This window comes from Grus americana, chromosome 3, assembly GCF_028858705.1.
Source record: "Grus americana isolate bGruAme1 chromosome 3, bGruAme1.mat, whole genome shotgun sequence".
Lineage (NCBI taxonomy): Eukaryota > Metazoa > Chordata > Aves > Gruiformes > Gruidae > Grus > Grus americana.
In genome coordinates, this window is record NC_072854.1 from 90,299,502 (window position 1) to 90,316,041 (window position 16,540).

At 38.8% G+C, this 16,540-nt stretch overlaps 1 protein-coding gene across 9 annotated transcripts in view; it reads left to right on the forward strand.

The window, feature by feature from the left end:
- BIRC6 (baculoviral IAP repeat containing 6) overlaps positions 1-16,540 on the forward strand; it is a 188,518-nt gene that overhangs the window by 3,580 nt on the left and 168,398 nt on the right. For all 9 annotated transcript variants that reach the window (XM_054820680.1, XM_054820685.1, XM_054820682.1 and 6 more), the window contains exon 2: positions 13,235-13,416. In XM_054820680.1, coding sequence (XP_054676655.1) covers positions 13,235-13,416 — 182 coding nt within the window. The remainder of the gene's footprint in view (positions 1-13,234; positions 13,417-16,540) is intronic.

Consider the following 16,540-nt stretch of genomic DNA (forward strand, 5'->3'; position numbering starts at 1 on the left):
ACTTGTAAGCTTTAAGTTTCAACACTGGTAGCCAAAGAGCATGAATGGTCAATCTTCAAATACAGCACTAAGGATGAACCTTTTCCTCTGTTACAAAGAAGCCAGACAAAAAGCCCCAAAGAATCAAAACAAACTTCCAGAATAATCTCGAGTTACTCTCTTAGTGTTCATAGGGATATTTTATTTGTAAATAGAAGGAACTGATAAATCAAACAAGAGAACTGCTTGAACTGGGAGAGTGCTGTAATTCCCAGAGAAGCTTGGCCAGGAGCACAATAAGAAACTAAAATGTACTGTCAGATGGACAGTGACCATCTTGAATGTTTCTCTAGGTTTTTCTAGATTAATTTGGCATAGCAATAGCTTCAGATCCTCATTCAGTAAAATGTAGTGTTTCATAGCTAAAGCCTTCTAACTGTTAAATACTTTTTAACTTTTTTGTTGGCGACATGAACAGTGGGGTTGAGTGCACCCTCAGCAAGTTTACTGATGACACCAAGCTGTGTGGTGCAGTCGACACGCTGGAGGGAAGGGATACCATCCAGAGGGACTGTGACAGGCTTGAGAGGTGGTCCCTCAACTTGACAACCTTGAGAAATGGGAAGTTCAACAAAGCCAAGTGCAAGGTCCTGCACATGGGTTGGGCCAATCCCAAGCACAAATACAGGCTGGGTGGCGAGTGGATTGAGAGCAGCCCTGAGGAGAAGGACCTGGGGGTGTTGGTGGATGAGAAGCTTGACATGAGCTGGCAGTGTGCGCTTGCAGCCCAGAAAGCCAACAGTATCCTGGGCCACATCAAAAGAACCGTGACCAGCAGGTCAAGGGAGGTTATTCTGCCCTTCTGCTCTGGTGAGACCCCACCTGGAGTACTGCATTCAGCTCTGGTGTCCCCAACATAAGAAGGACATGGAGCTATTGGATTGAGTCCAGAGGAGGGCCATGAAGAAGATCAGAGGGCTGGAGCACCTCTCCCATGAAGACAGGCTGAGAGAGTTGGGGTTGTTCAGCCTGGAGAAGAGAAGGCTCTGGGGAGATCTTATTGCAGCTTACCAGTACCTGAAGGGGCCTCCAGGAAAGCTGGAGAGGGACTGTTTATGAGGGAGTGTAGTGACAGGACAAGGGGTAATGGCCTTAAGCTGAAGGAGGGTCGATTTAGATTAGCTATTAGGAGGAAATTCTTCCCTGTGAGGGTGGTGAGGCACTGGAACAGGTTGCCCAGAGGAGTTGTGGATGCCCCATCCCTGGAAGTGTTCAAGGCTAGGTTGGATGGGGCTTTGAGCAACCTGGACTAGTGGAGGGTGTCCATGCCCATGGCCAGGTGGTTGGAACTAGATGATCTTTAAGGTCCCTTCCAACCCAAACCATTCTATGATTCTGTGATAAATTACTATAGAAGCCCTAACAGTAATCAAAATACAGACTTCTGAATCCACACAGGGAAGAATCTGTTCATTGTATGTATGTACCAGTTCCTGTAGGGGAAACAGAGACTCTGCATTATGACCAGAGGCCCTCAACAGCTGTTCCTCCAACAGAAGAATTTAGAAGTGATTGGATCCCAGCCCAGCAGACTTACTTGTGCCAGCGAGTTCAACACCATTGTCTGTCAGTGTTCCCTTTTGGAAGTCCTGTTTGTCTGCAGCTGGATCACCTTGAATTATGGAGCCTTGGAAATCTATCAAGGGATATCCAGTTCTGTTTCTTTTTTATTACTTTTCATGTGATGCAGGAGGCAAAACAAGAAAAAAAAGATTCTCTTTTGTGGCTTGGAGATCATAGAGGGAGTGTATACTTCTTATAATCTCTTGTAAGAAACTGTTGGGATACTCTGCCATCCACTTGTAGGCTTGAATTATTGAAGACATCTGGAGTAGTTTCAACTGTTTCAAGTTCACTGTGGTAATAATGCTCAAGTTGTCTCCTCAATTCCTCAAAATTGGGGCGAGTTTCTTTATCTTCTTGGCTCTTGTTTTCATTTGTTCAATTATGAGACAAAAAATATTAATAACGAAGACTGTTGCTATTAATAAGGAATTTTCTCCTTGTTTATTTTGTCATCGCATGGGCAGTATTGTCAAATATCTAGTGATCTGCTACAGCCCACCTTGCGTTTGAGTATACTTAGATGACAGTGCTAATCTGCGTAAAATGCTTCTCAAAGAGATCATTCCATTGATTTCTGTGGTCTTACAGTGTCATTCATGAAGACCCCTAAGCACTTCAAAAAACAGAATGGGAGAATTATTAGATTTGAATTCCATGTTTTATACCAATAAAGATTCTAGACCGCTCTCTGCTCCATTTGTCTGTTAGCTTAATCAGAGTACGTCAGATATCTCTTCTTACTTGCCATGCATCTTGTCAGACTGTCAAGATGCCGTTAATTGATATTTCAAGGCTCTATGGAAGCACATCTGGATTATCTTCTGCAGAAGCTAAAATAGAGTAAAAATAGAGATGTCTTCACATGCCTTTAAAGGGGATCCAGAAGTAACAACAGAAAGCAATGCAAGCATATGTTATGTTGCCAGGCAAATTAGCACAACATTTTTCATTTTATTGACAGAGGATTTGTATCTGGACTGATGGATTCATGGCTGTCATTGCAAGGTTGCAGAATGCTTTAATGCCAGATAATCAGAAATTTCCTAGCCCTCTGCGATTGGATTTTGAAAAAGGTCTTCTGCAGGAAGATGTATCTTGAAATACTTCTTATTGACCCAAAGAGGAAATACTGTGCTCTGCGTCAGGGATTTGAACTTTGACTTCCTGCCCTATTCCGTCTTGCAGGTTGTTAAGGTATTTCTCATTGATATGAAGAATCCTCGGGAAAATGCTGATTTTCAACCTCAGTGCTGATTGTGGTCCAGCTTTGGTCAAGACAGCTTTTAATATGCTTATGTGATAAACCCTTCAGCTCAGCTCCCAGTCATGTTGTATACTGTATTATATAAAATGTAGAAGAAACTTGGCAGAAATATGTTCTGGCAGAGAAAATTGATTAGTTCAAGTCTAGAACATTATGAAAGAACGCAGGTAAATCTCTGTTGGACTCAAAGTAATGAAAACATGGAGAAGGTTTTTGCTTTGGTTTGCCCAGCCTAGTGATCTTTAGAAGCCCTGATCTTTTTACTGTTCTGAACATCATAGTGATCAGTGGTTTGGATCTAGTATACTCTCCTGTCCTATAATTGGTCCTTTCTAGCACCCCACCATAATGTTAGCTGGTATTGGTATCTATAAGTTGAGCTTAAGTGAAATACATCTAGAATTTGATAAGACAGAGTATAGGAAAAAGTCTGTTCTAGACTGAAGTTTCACCTTAATTGTTTCTCTCAAACTTTTAATAATGATTTTGTCTGATTTTTTTTCATATGGTGTTGATCTGTTATTTTAGGTTTTCTTTCCAAGTTACTTTCAAATTGGGAAACAAAACAGTCCATCCTTCCTGTTATGAGGATTCTGTAATTCTCCCTGAACAGTATAATGTCTTTCAAAAATGCTTCTTAGGCTGTCTTGGAGATGGAAATAAGGCTTACAACCATGTGGATTCTTGGACAACTTCTGAGCGTATCAGTCTGTCCTAGGTCATGTTACGAGATAGCTTATTGCATGTTGTTTATTCCACTGGCATCTGTAGCCATTCACCATTCTTTTATTTTTAAATAAAAAAATTACACATGGATCAGTTCACTTTCCTGATAGTTCTTAAGTGATGCCACAGTATTGCTTTCTGCTGTTAGCAAGCTGTCCTTTAAATAGTTAATGCTCTCTTAATTGCAGTGACTGCTTGCAGTCACCAAGCGAGTGCTTATCACTGAATGGACAGTTCAAGAAAGAACAGCTATTGCCCTCAGTTCTTGCATTTGTGAAGTATGCATGGATACCAACACTTGCAGCTCCTTTTGGTTTCTGTGGAGTCAAATATTGGATTGTGTATTAGCCCAATTCCTTTGCTGCCTTGTCTTTGGGAAGAGTATCAAGATTTGGTAAGGACCCAGTGCACACTGCTAGTCAAAAAATAGACAGGAAGCTTGGTATATGCAAAACATTTATTATGAAGATTTGCATGTATGTTAGGTGAAAGAGCACTCCACAGATAAGGGTGATGCACAAGAAGTAGGGGAGAAAAAACAGGTTTTGTTTTACAGCCTAGGTTAAAAGTGTGAAATTATGGAAATAACAACTTAACTGTGACATAAATGTAAACACTATTATGTTTAAAATTTTCTGAGGTATTTGCTAGGGCTGTTCAGTGAGAATTGGTAATTTTTTTAATGTGTAACTTAAGAGAGGAGGGAATTTGCTTATCAGCTAAGTAGTCTTGAAAATTAGTAGCATTAGTAAAAACACATATCCAGCTCAAGTGCTGGTTAGTGAAGGCTTACATAGCACACAGTCTGTCAGTTGTTCTTCTGTCCCCTGTACAGTTCATGGAGGGAAAACTGTTTGATCCACTGCACTTCCCTAACCTGACTGAGTGTGAAGCAATCAGGATCTCATCTGAGCATTTGGCAGCTGTAGGAGAAGAGTTTGATGAACTCTGTTTACAGGGCAACAGGCTACAGAAACTCTATCATGGAAAACTCCTTATGGAAAGGAAGAGCTGGAACTGAAAACTATGATGGAGTGGCTGGATGACAGTGGGGAAAGGGCTGGGAAGTAGGAAGCTGGGCAGATGGCAGTGAAGACTGGGAAGATAGGGAGTGTTTTATTGGAGAGCAAGAAGGCACTGTGGTTATTGCGGAGAAATCTTGTGATGGACTTAGTTGACTTGTCTTCTGCAGGATCCTGGATTCGTATTGTGTTGTAAATGATGACATGCAACACTGCTCAATAGACTTTTTTAACAGTGGATTTTTTCTGTTCAGTTTTCTATAGCTTTTGTAAGTCAGAATTAACAAGGCTAGCATTTTTCAACAAATAATCTTAGGTTCCCTCTCCATTCAATACAGAAAAAGGAAAAGTCCTTACTCTGAACTTTTGGAGGAACCTTTGCTTCCCATTGCCTATAGAAGGATCCTGGCAAGACCAGTCTTACAAAGCTTAAGTTAGATTTTCTAAATGTCCCTTTTTAGTGACAGAAGTAAAGTTAAACTTATATAGTCACCATGTTCAAATATTCCTATGCTGCAAATAGCTATCTTAAACATACAAGGTCCTTCAATTTTGCCAGCTTCTCTAAACAATTTGAAAAGGCATCCTAAAGAATAGTTTCACTTTTAAATATAACTTAAACATAAATGGATCTAGTCTGTTCTATTTCAACTTTCCTATGTAGAAGCAGCTCTTAGGAGGATGTGAGAATGCATTTAATTAATTTGAAGTGCTCAAGAATGTAGTGGCGTTGGAGCCTGGTGTACCAGAGTCTGAACTGACTTGTAATGCCAGAATGAGATCTTGGAGTTGTGCTAGAAATATGAAATACCAGCCAAATGCTCAGTGGTTATTGCATAAGCAGTTACTAGAGAAATTGTCAAGAACCCAACTGAGAATGTAAGTCCATTTCAATGGTTGTATGTGTGCAATTTTGATATTTCCATCTCAAAAAGAATATAACAGAACTAGAAACTTAAGTTGTGGGATCACTTATGTATGTGTGACAGTATTCAGCCTGAAAAAGATGATGCCGGGGATGATTGGGAATGGAAAGGTAAGAGAGTGAGAGAGAGTTGCAAAATTCTGGATGTGTGAAAAATATAAGTTGGGAGTTGATTGTCTTTTCTACTACAGAAGCTGAGGACTACATAAGAAATAACTGTGAGAAATAGTAAAATGTGGAGCTCCTGGCTACAGAACATTGTGGATGCTAGATGTTTGTGGAATTACAACAGCGTTGGACAAACTGATGGAAGAACACCCTATCAAAGGTCATTAGATAAAAAAGAAAGGAGTTTTGGCTCAGAAGGTCCCTAGCACAAATTAGCAGGGGCTAAGTGTGTTACAGAAAAGTACCATTGTATACATAATTTTTCTTAAATTCTTCACTAACCACTTGGTTTAGACCACTGTCTTGGATGAAGCGTATTTCCTTAAAAGTGATGTCAAAAAGAGAAAGATAGATAGTAACTGAGCAGTCTTACATGGCTGTTGAACTACTGCTGCAGTAACGGAAGACTGTTGCTAGATTTCCTCCTAAACCCTTTTTTCTGTGGACTAAATGAGCCCAGTTATCTTAGTCTTTCTTCATGTGTTGTATGCTTCAGCCCTCTAACTGTCTTAGTACCCTGTCATAGGACTCTCATGAATGTGCTAATATCTCAGATGGAGGACCAAAGCTGGATGTGGTATTCTGGATGTGTGCTGAGTAGAGGAGACTAATCTTTTCCCCTGATCTACCGCCTGTGTGATCCTCTGTGTGGTAACAGTTTGTCGCTGCAAGGATGCATTGCTGCCTCTTGTTCAGCCTGTCCATCAGGATTCCTAAGTTCTTTCTGTTGGTTTGCCACCTAAACAGTCGGTCCCCAGCTTCTGTTGATGTATGGGGTTATATTCCATACCATGTGTAAGACCTTGCATTTGTCTTTGTTGAGCTTCAGGAGCTTTGTGTCAAGCCATTTCTCTGTTTTTTTGAGATCCTTTTAAAAGGCGGCCCTGCCGTTTAAAACATCAGTTACCCTCAGTAGCCTCCCATGTGGTGTCATCCACAGTCTTGCTAAAGGTGCAGTCTGTCCCATCATCCAAGCCATTGCTGAAGATAGCAAACCATATCGAGCTTTGCTGAATGTCACTCATAACTGGCTGCCAGGTAGGTGTCAAATCATTAACTACTACCTTTGTGCATGACAGTCTAGCCAGTTTGTCACTTGCCTTGTAGCCCACCCATCTGCTTTTGAGAATCTGCTGCTTCTCCCAGCTTGATATTTTGGAAGCTCCTTAGAATATTTGGGCTTGGCGGGGAAGCTAAACCATTTCCTGCCAAACACCCTTGGGAGTTTAAAAAGTGCCATAACTGGAGATGTTTTCTCCTGTTATAGAGACTGCAGGATACATAATGGGTGAACTCAGATGCTCTAGCCACCTCAGTGACAAAAAGAGGAACTAGTGGTAAAATGTCATCTGGCAAGGTTCTTCGTTGTGAAATGCTGCGATGGGAATTGCTCTTGAAGAACGGGAACTTCCTGTTACTGCCTGTCTCTGGTTCTGGGTGGATGCTGTGTAATCTGTCTGTCTGCCATTTGTGAAAGACAACTTTCCTTAAAATTTTTAATCATAGTTTTTCACTTTGAGAAAAAATTTGAAGACAACACTGTCCTCTGTGAGATGTTTGCAGGAGGATTGCAGGGACTTAAATTTTCACAATTTACTGGAGTCTGCAGGAAGGGTATTAGAATACCTTGTGAAATCTTTCATAATTTGTTCTCAGGATAATGGTATAAAGCTCTGCGAGCAATTGCATTCTGTATGGCATACAAGGCAGCAGCAATGTTAGATACATGGAGATCTGAAACAGCATAAAGAGCATGGGCATAAAATGCTTACCAGTGTCTTCCTGCTGATTCAGTCTTGGTTTAAGTTTGTGGAGTGGAAGAGGACCCTGTGCCTGCAAAGCTAGTGAAGTATGAACTGCCTTGATCTCAGTGGGTTTTTGCTTATGTTCTGAAATCTTTTAAGTGTTAATGTTAGCTTCTGTTAGTAGTTGCTTGATCAGACGCATCTAGTTAATATTCATGTGGCAGTCTCCAATACTTTGGCCCAGATAACACATCTTCCTACTCTAATACAGATTGTTAAAATCAGCTATCATATAATGAAACTGATACTGAAACAATTCTGCCCTGTTTGTTGCTAAAGGCAAAGATAAACTGTAGATCACATGTTGTTCTTGATTAACTAAATCCAGTTTTGGCAAATGAGGGAGTTTGAAGGCACTTTGTGATATTAGGCTGGGTGCTTCTGCTTCCTTTAGCATTCTTGCTGTTTGGAGAACATTTTCAGTTTTCTTTCGTGTTTCAGCTCTGAATATGTTTTTGCTTTATTCAATCATTTTGGACTGCTTTTCCAGGTGATGTGGCAGATGGAGGGGTGTGTGTATATAGTGAAATCTGAAAGAGAGAATGTTGCTTGTGTGTAGCTGGTTTAAGCTCGTCTACATAATTTGTCTAAAATAGAAATTTGAACTTGTTTTCATCCAATAGATTCCTTTCCATCCTTTCCTCAAGTCTGAGAATGCTTTTGTTTTGGGAAAGGAGGGACCCATGGAGTGTCTTCATGGAGGCAGCAGAGTGCTTTGCTGAGGTGATGTTTAGAGCAAGTAAGGGGCTGGGCCTGGACCTGGAAGATAAAACTGCACTGCTAAAGTTTCCAATGAAGATGTAGGTGAGGAGGAGAAGAGGAGGAACAAGAAAGAATCTATAACTGACAAATTCTGTAATGACGAGCAGTCATGGCCTAGTTTGTCCATGCCTTAGCCATCTTCTCATTACTGTGCTCCCAAATGTTCACAACCACCATGTCTTTATTTACTTTGGGAGCCACTAGTGTAAAACAATTTAGAGACAGCTTTCTCCTTTTTAAACCAGACTTGCAGTGGTTTGCTTTTTGTCCTCTTCTGCGTGAATATGTTACCCTTTGCAACTAATCCATAGTTGTGATTTTATGTAGTATTAGTTCAAAATAGTTTCCTGCAAATATAGCAAGGTAAGACAGCAAGTTAAACTTTAAGACAGTTTTGGGGTTTTTGTCATTTGCACTGTAGAACTTCCTCAAACGAAGTGTTCTGATATGCTTGCCTTGGCAAACTTGTGTTAGTTAGGTAGCATACAATGAGATGTTATCCTTGCTAACTGGATTTTTCAGTTGGTTTTGTGATTATGTGAAACGGTAGCAATAGGAAAGGCACCTGCCTTGCAACAAATGACAACAACTGATACATTTTTTATTTTATTTTAATCCCAGGTACATGTGGAAAATGTGTGAGAAGTAGCTGAGCAATATTCTGGCAAGAAGCATTTTTGTCTCTAATGGAAAGGATAGTTTTTTGCTGTCTGCTAACCTGGCTTCTGGAAGGCAAATTTCACACCGCGTATTACCATGAGTGATAATATTTCCTAAAATTGAAGCTTTACATCCACACTTCACAATAGAAAGGGGAAAATTAAAAATTTGTTTTTAATTCTAACAGTAGATTTTAAGGACTTCTGTGGTTGTACCATTCCCTTCTCTTGAGTTTTTGGATTCTCTTGCCTTTAAATAGCTTGATGTTCAAATCTAATGCTACAAAGTTAATAGGATAGATAGGGCTTTTGATCTCCTGAAACTTTATCCATTTAGTTTTCCATGGTTGCAGTATTTTGAAATGAGTACCAAGATATTGTTTGGATATTCTAGTTTAAATTGGAAGTGCAAAAACTGGTATCAGTGCACGTAATGTGTGTGTTTTGCTGAGCTGACGGGATTTCTGTTTCTCAAAAAATGTTACTTTAATTCTTAATCTAAAGACCTAGTTGTAATCATAGATCAAAGTTATGGATCTTCCTTTAGATATTTGATTTGTCTTGGATCTTAGCATTGTGGCACTAGTGCTATGATGTGTGTGTTTACCACTCTCACTTTATAGCTGCAGAGAAAAGTGTTAATGTAATTTAGAAACTATTTGGGTTTTTTGCATGTTGTGCATTGGGAGCTTCTTGTCAAGGGAATTACTGACTTTGTGATATGTTTTAGTGCCACTCCTGGCTTGCAGTTTTCCAGGTGAATTAACTTTTTTTCAATATTAGAAAATATCAAAGTTGTTGCTATCAGCATTAACCTACATCTCTTCGTGACGGTGGCCTTGCATATTCAGGTGGCAGCCACTTTCTCTTAAGCTCTAAAGCTTACAGGCTAAGGCTATCTATAGCAGAGAAATGGAGGCAAGGTTTTTAATTCTTCTACTTCTTGGAACACAAGGCTAATTCTCTTTAATTAGTTTGGTTCATCTTATTGCCTGCAGACAAGGGGGCACAGTAGATGCTGCTTAGACTGTTATGTATTCTCCAAACGAGTTTGTTTTCTGTAATATTTTTTGTAGGTCAGATTTTGATCACAGGAAATTGCTGATCTCTGTTCTGTATTGTTTGAAATAAGGCAGAGGGGGAATGTTCTTTTTCTCAAATTCTTCATTTTTGCAATCTGATGTTTATTTGCTTTTGTTTTAAGTTTTCAGGTTGCTAGTTCTAAGGTTGTTACAGATGACATACCATAATGTAGTATGCTATTGTGCTTGCACTTCTAGCATGCTAGCAGCCAGCCATGTTTCCTTATAGGAACTGACAAAAGGCTTAATGACTTCTTTGTGAGTTGCTTTGTTTTTAGTCCTAGACAGATAAGCCATAGATACTGGGAGAAGCTAAAATCCACTGTGCCAGGACTGAAAAGCAAAATTGTTAAAAACTTTGAATGACTATTTCTCCTTCCACCATCCAAAGCACGTTACAGCTGAAGGAATTAGGGCTAAAATGAGAATAACAATTGGATTTTGGTGATCTGGCTTAAGTCATTTAGTGGGTTTATGTGAAACTTTTGAATGGTGATTTATGAAGATGTGAATCACTATTAACTGCTAGTAAACTTAGCCAGGCCGGACAGGCAGGTCATAATGCTCGAGTGCCACCAGTAGGTTTTTCAAAGGACATTGGTCAGAGTCCTTTGGCACATTGTAATGTTGATCCTGAGTTAGAAAGGACCCTTCTGCCAATGCTTTGAGGATAATTAAACTTTTTTAGATGTTTCTTCTGCAATGGTGACTAGTAAATTCTTTAGTTTCCTGCTTTTCAGCTTGCTGTTTTAATCATATGGCCAGCCATATGATATAGTTTGTGACTAGTAGTAGAACCATCTTGAAATGTGTTTTCTAAACTTCAAAATTAAACTCCTCTAAGCTTGCAAAATAGCTTGTCAACAGTTCAGATGCTATTCAAAGTGTAAACCAGGCAGTTGCAGAATGTGTTTCGCAGGGTGTTGGAACGACACTAAATATTAATTGAATTGTTTCCTTGAAGCTCCATCAACTTAGGCTAAGGGAGCTTGTTTTGTTTTTATGTGCTTTGAATGAGATACAACTGGCATCTGTAAATAACTTTCTAGAGATAGTTTGGCCAAAGTCTTTCTGTCAATGTAACCAACCAAAATATTAACCAGTGCAGTGAGAATCACAACTGTTAGGCAGTATATTTATTGTGCTGAGGCAATATATTTATTGTGCTGTAGTTATAACATTTTGTTTTGTTTCTTAATGCAGCAGAAATATTATGTTGATTAGGCATGTTATCTACCTCATTAGCAATCTTCATTGAAAATTTGGACTACTTATACAGAGGATATTAGTTTGCTGTTTAGTGGTTTAGACATGAGATTTCACTAACTTTGCTACAGAAATGATAAAATAATAATGCTGTAGCCTGGAAAACCACAAGGGCAGGGGCTCCTACAGGCTGCTGAACTCCTAGTCATAGGGCTTGAGCATACTCCTGTGCTTGACAGGAAACAAGGAAAGTGGAAAAGAGCGTTCATGGTGTTGGTGCTGCCAGAAAAGGGGAGCTGCTTTTCCCATTTCCTCTGGGAAGGAGGAGGAGAGAAGTGATGGGTTACAGAAAGCGTCCTGTAGTGATCCGTCACTTGGATCACACTGAATAGGCTGCAAACACCATGTGAATTTACGGAGGTTTCTAGTTTAGGACATCAGATACCTTTCGGTTTATTTACATAATAGTTTCCAGTACATTGTTGAAACTAGTACTTTTAAAGATGTTGAAACTTGTATTTGAATTTTTGTAGAAACCGTTATTTTTCTGTAGAATGACTTACTTCCTTGCCTGCAGCTGTGTTGTCTGTAGAAATTCTTGTGTGAGAAACTCCAATGTATTGGCAAAAATACAGTTTGAAACTAGTTGATTTGCCATTCAGAGGACCCTTTTTTGTTGAGCTAAGACTAACAACTTCACAACTATCAAGTGATTCCAGGGCTCTTGAAGTGTTAGAGCAATTGACTGTTAGAGCAATGATTACAATTGCAGTATTCTTCATGCAGGCAAAGGCATATGTCCTATATTTTGAGAGTATATGAGTCATTGTTTCCAAAATTTTGGTGAGAAGGGCAGCTGACAACTATTCTTAACCTGAGTTTTGGAGAGAGGATACCACAAATGCAATGTGGTCAGATTGATGTGCCCTATATTTGGAGAAGTTTTAATTTCCATTTAGCTATATCAAAGTGTGAAAATGACAGAATTACGTAGCTGTCTTTATCTGGATGCTTTATCTGTATGCTAGCTACCTAAATTGTGATTTTTAATTATTCATAATAAAAACAGTATCCAGTGTCTGAGGAAAGAGGAGAACAGGGACGGGACTTGATTAATGCAAAATTTAATGAAACTCCTGTTCCTGTGCAACAAGAAGAGATCTATGCTGACGATCCGGTGATTTCAGCTTTGCCCTTTGGATGATGTGTCCGTATACCTATGACATACATATGGTCTGCTTCTGTAGCAGCAGCTTTTACTTTCTGTGAATTAAAGCAATTTGCCTTCTACACAGATAGCATATAAAACAGATTTACTTTTACAGTCCATCCAGCCTTAGACACATAATAACGTCAAGTAACATTAAACATTTCTGGGGATAATATCCCTTGCTGCAGCCTTTCCTTATTTATCTGCTGACAGCCTTCCTCCACCCCCACCAAACTTCTCTAACCTGTTACTGACATCACGTGTGCAGTGCCGAGCAGAAATAAACTACCTTAGTGTCTCAAGGAACATGTGTAGCGTTGGCACGTGTTATCTGCTGTACTTAGTTTTCAGAAATTTGAGTATTGTGTTGCTTGATGAAATGGTGTTAATCAGCCTTAATGGTAGTTTAGCAATTTTGTCTTAATTTTCATGCTGATTTGCACAATTTAATTCTTATTATTGATTGTCAGCTAGCATCAGGTACATCAGGCATCTACATTAGGCTTGAAAACACTAGTTTAGGTCTCCTGGGAGGAGCAAGACTTGAATGATGGCTTCCATTATAGGAATAAAATGGTTATAGTTGTTGACGGGCTGTATAGATTTTGTTTGTTTGTGTTTTAATGTAGGAAATATAAAAAGTTTGGTGAAAGTTGTGGTAGCTAAAATGCTAGTTTTTGATCATCTCAAGAAGTAAAGATTTTGCTGAAGTGTTGCATTACTTTCCAGAACAGATATTAAAGGTCTTTTATAAAAGCTGTTTTCTAATTGGATCTTGTTTTTTGCCTTTCCCTTTATAGCTAAACCAGGTGGACGGGTGAAATGTCAGTATATTTCTGCTGTGGATAAAGTGATCTTTGTGGATGATTATGCAGTAGGATGTAGGAAAGATCTCAATGGCATCTTACTGTTAGACACAGCTCTGCAAACGCCTGTTTCAAAACAAGATGACGTGGTTCAGCTTGAATTGCCGGTTACAGAGGTAAGATGTGGAGAGGGAGGAAGAAAAGAGTATGTATTGTCAGAAATACTGAAACCAGATGTTTGACCCTGAGTTTCTAGTGTGACATTAACAGCATGTAATGGAAAGTTTCTTAATTATTAGCTGTCATAGGGCAATAGCTTTTTGCAGTAATCTGTATCTCAAATAAGAGCTTGCCTCATCAGGAGCACATTATTTCAGATGAAAGATCTTTTTAGTGACCAGAAATAAGGACTCATTTCCAGAGCTTTGTCAGTGCTTATGAACAGAATCTATATGCACTTCTAGAAGTCAGTCTGAGCTGCTAGGCATGCTTGAATTTTTTTGTTTTACGCTTTCAGGGAAAAAAGACAATTAAAATCGGCTAATAGGGTATTGCTACATGTGAAAAATTAATGCTGGAATCTAACTTTTCTAGCTAGGTCTGTTGACGTAATGAAAGACTTTTTTTCTCTGAAACCTAGCTTTACTTGTATGTTTGGACTGTTGCAGCTGTAATATGATTCCTCCTGTTTTGAGACCATATAACCAAGCACATAGTATCACTTCAAGGGAACCTAATGTATACATTTTTGCTTAGAGTGTAATGCTTAGGATTTTGTTGCATTTGTTTACTTTCAGGTAGCATAGCATTTATTAGGTGAGGTAGCATGTACATTGTTATTTTCAAATGTTGCCTAGTACAAGATAGCTAACAATTGCTTTTATTCTAAGGCAGTTGGTGTTGAGGAAAGTAGTTTTCACCTTTGGTAGTGGTCATAGAGTAGTAGACCTGGAAGTAAATCTGTACAACAATTTTAATTACAAGCAAGATTAATACTTTGGGAAAAACATAGAGCATCCACCAATGTTAATATTTAGAATAGTGCTTACAGCTGGAAAAACAAAATTGGACTACTAGATCCAGATTCTGAATGTTTAAAGCACTCTGAGAAAAGAGTGCTTCCCACTCATCTGTGTGGGAAATAAATTTACATTGAATGATGTACCACCAACAAAAACTTATCCTGAGCATTGATTTAAAATATTTAGGTGCTTTTTGGAGTACTGAATAATAGGTGTACTGAATAATAGGTGCTTGTTATGAACCAAGAGTGTGTGTTATATGTGAGTTTTTAAACTACTTGTCTTGAGTAGGAGTAACAACAATAAAATGTTGCTTCATAGAAGTCTCCAAAGAGAGCTTTCCAGGTTCCTCAGGCTTGCTGCCACTGGCATCATTTTTACACCCTCTGTGGGTAACTACAAAATCTTGCTACATGTGAAGAGACTGACAGAGGTCAGCATTTCTTTTCATAACTTTTGCTGTCACTGTTTTGCAGTCTCACACAAACTTAGAGGTTGTATCAAACCATGTCAGTTTTACCTAAAGATTCTTTGGTTTTAAAGAGTTTACAGACCCTTATTTCAAGGTTAAAATAGAGCACTTCTCTGTAAAGGTCCTTCCTATAGAAAAAAATCAGAAAATATAGTTCAGTAGGAACAGATTTGGGGAGTGCATGGCCAAACAAGTGAGGCGGGAGGAAAAGCATGAGCAGTCTTCAGTTCTTACTTTTAATTTTAAAGAGGAGGTACCCAGACCTCAGAAAATTTTAGTAAATATTAAGGAAATATCATACAAATGCATCAGTCCACGTCTTTCATCATAGGAAGGTCAAGAACCTTTATCCAAGCAAGAGCCTTTATTTTTTGTTAATCGCTAGAACTTTTCTGCAAATTTTTGCACTTAATTTAAATAGTCTTTTTATATGATTGATCTGCTGATAATGCAGTGCATCTTTATGCATTTTGAATCAGCAGCATTGACAAGTTATGATGTAGCGTCTCTGCTGTTTTTAGTTCCCCACAGAATACTGTAAATTTATGAACTTCCATAATCTATCTGTTGTTCTTCCATCATCTGCAAGAGACTTGGGAAGTATGAGATGCCACAAGAATTGTAATTGTCTTTTTATTGAAATCTGAGGAACAGGTACAGCCTTCGCTAGGGGACTGATTTGCTTTATTTTTATCTGTCTTGCCCTGAACTCCCCCAGGACATAACCAAGTGGGCATTTGGCCTATTCTGTTTGGAGCAGTTTGCAGCTGTTTAAAGGACTGGTTGGCCATTGCCCTTGGGAAGTAGATCCCTGTGTTTTTAACTTGAAAGATTTCATATAATATTTTTCAGATAGCTGACCTAACAACGGATACAGAATATTCTGTGCTTTGCACATAAAGAGTACCTTTAAATTTACCTGTTGACATGAAGTTAGCAGACAGAATCATAGAATTGTTTTGGTTGGAAAAGATCTTTAAGGTCATCAAGTCCAACCGTTAACCTAACACTGCCAAGTCCACCACTAAACCATGTCTGTGTGTCTCAAATACCTCCAGGGATGGTGACTCAACTGCTTCCCTGGGCAGCCTGTTCCAATGATTGACAACCCTTTTGGTGAAGAAATTTTTCCTAATATCCAGTCTAAACCTCCCCTGGCACAACTTGAGGCCATTTCCTTTTGTCCTAGAGAGAAAAGCTAGAGACAGATGGGGATTTGGAAGGAAAAAAAGTCTATAAATGGATGTTTATAGTGTTCTTTTCTAGATGTGTTATTTCTGAGTTTTAAGAATTTCTAGATTCTACACTAGCCTGTTTTTTCTGCATCGTTTTTCAGCTTCATTATATTGGCATTGTAAGTAATTTATGTCTATTTTCATTGCAGTGTTGTTTTTCTCATTATCATCTACTTTTTTTAAGATACAAAGCTACTCAGAAAAGTGTCAAGACTTTATTCTTGCTCTCGCTTTTTGTCCATACCGCTGAATGAATCCTTTTGAACGGAAAGCATTGGGCAATAGATGACTCCTTTTTGCTTGGCTTTAATATATGTGCTGTTTTAATTGTTTATGTGACTGACTTGTTTAATGTTTGGTTATATTGCCCTTGAGGGAACTTGTAGTAATTACTGTCACTATTGCTGAAGTTTATCCATCGATTGACCTACAAAGTAAAATTTGGAACTGCTTACTCAACTCCGAGTCTTTTATGGGAATTATGCTGATATAATATATGATAAAGTACGATATGACATATTGCATTTCCCAGAGTAATGAAACAGGTGTAATTCTTGTCTGTAGTTATGCA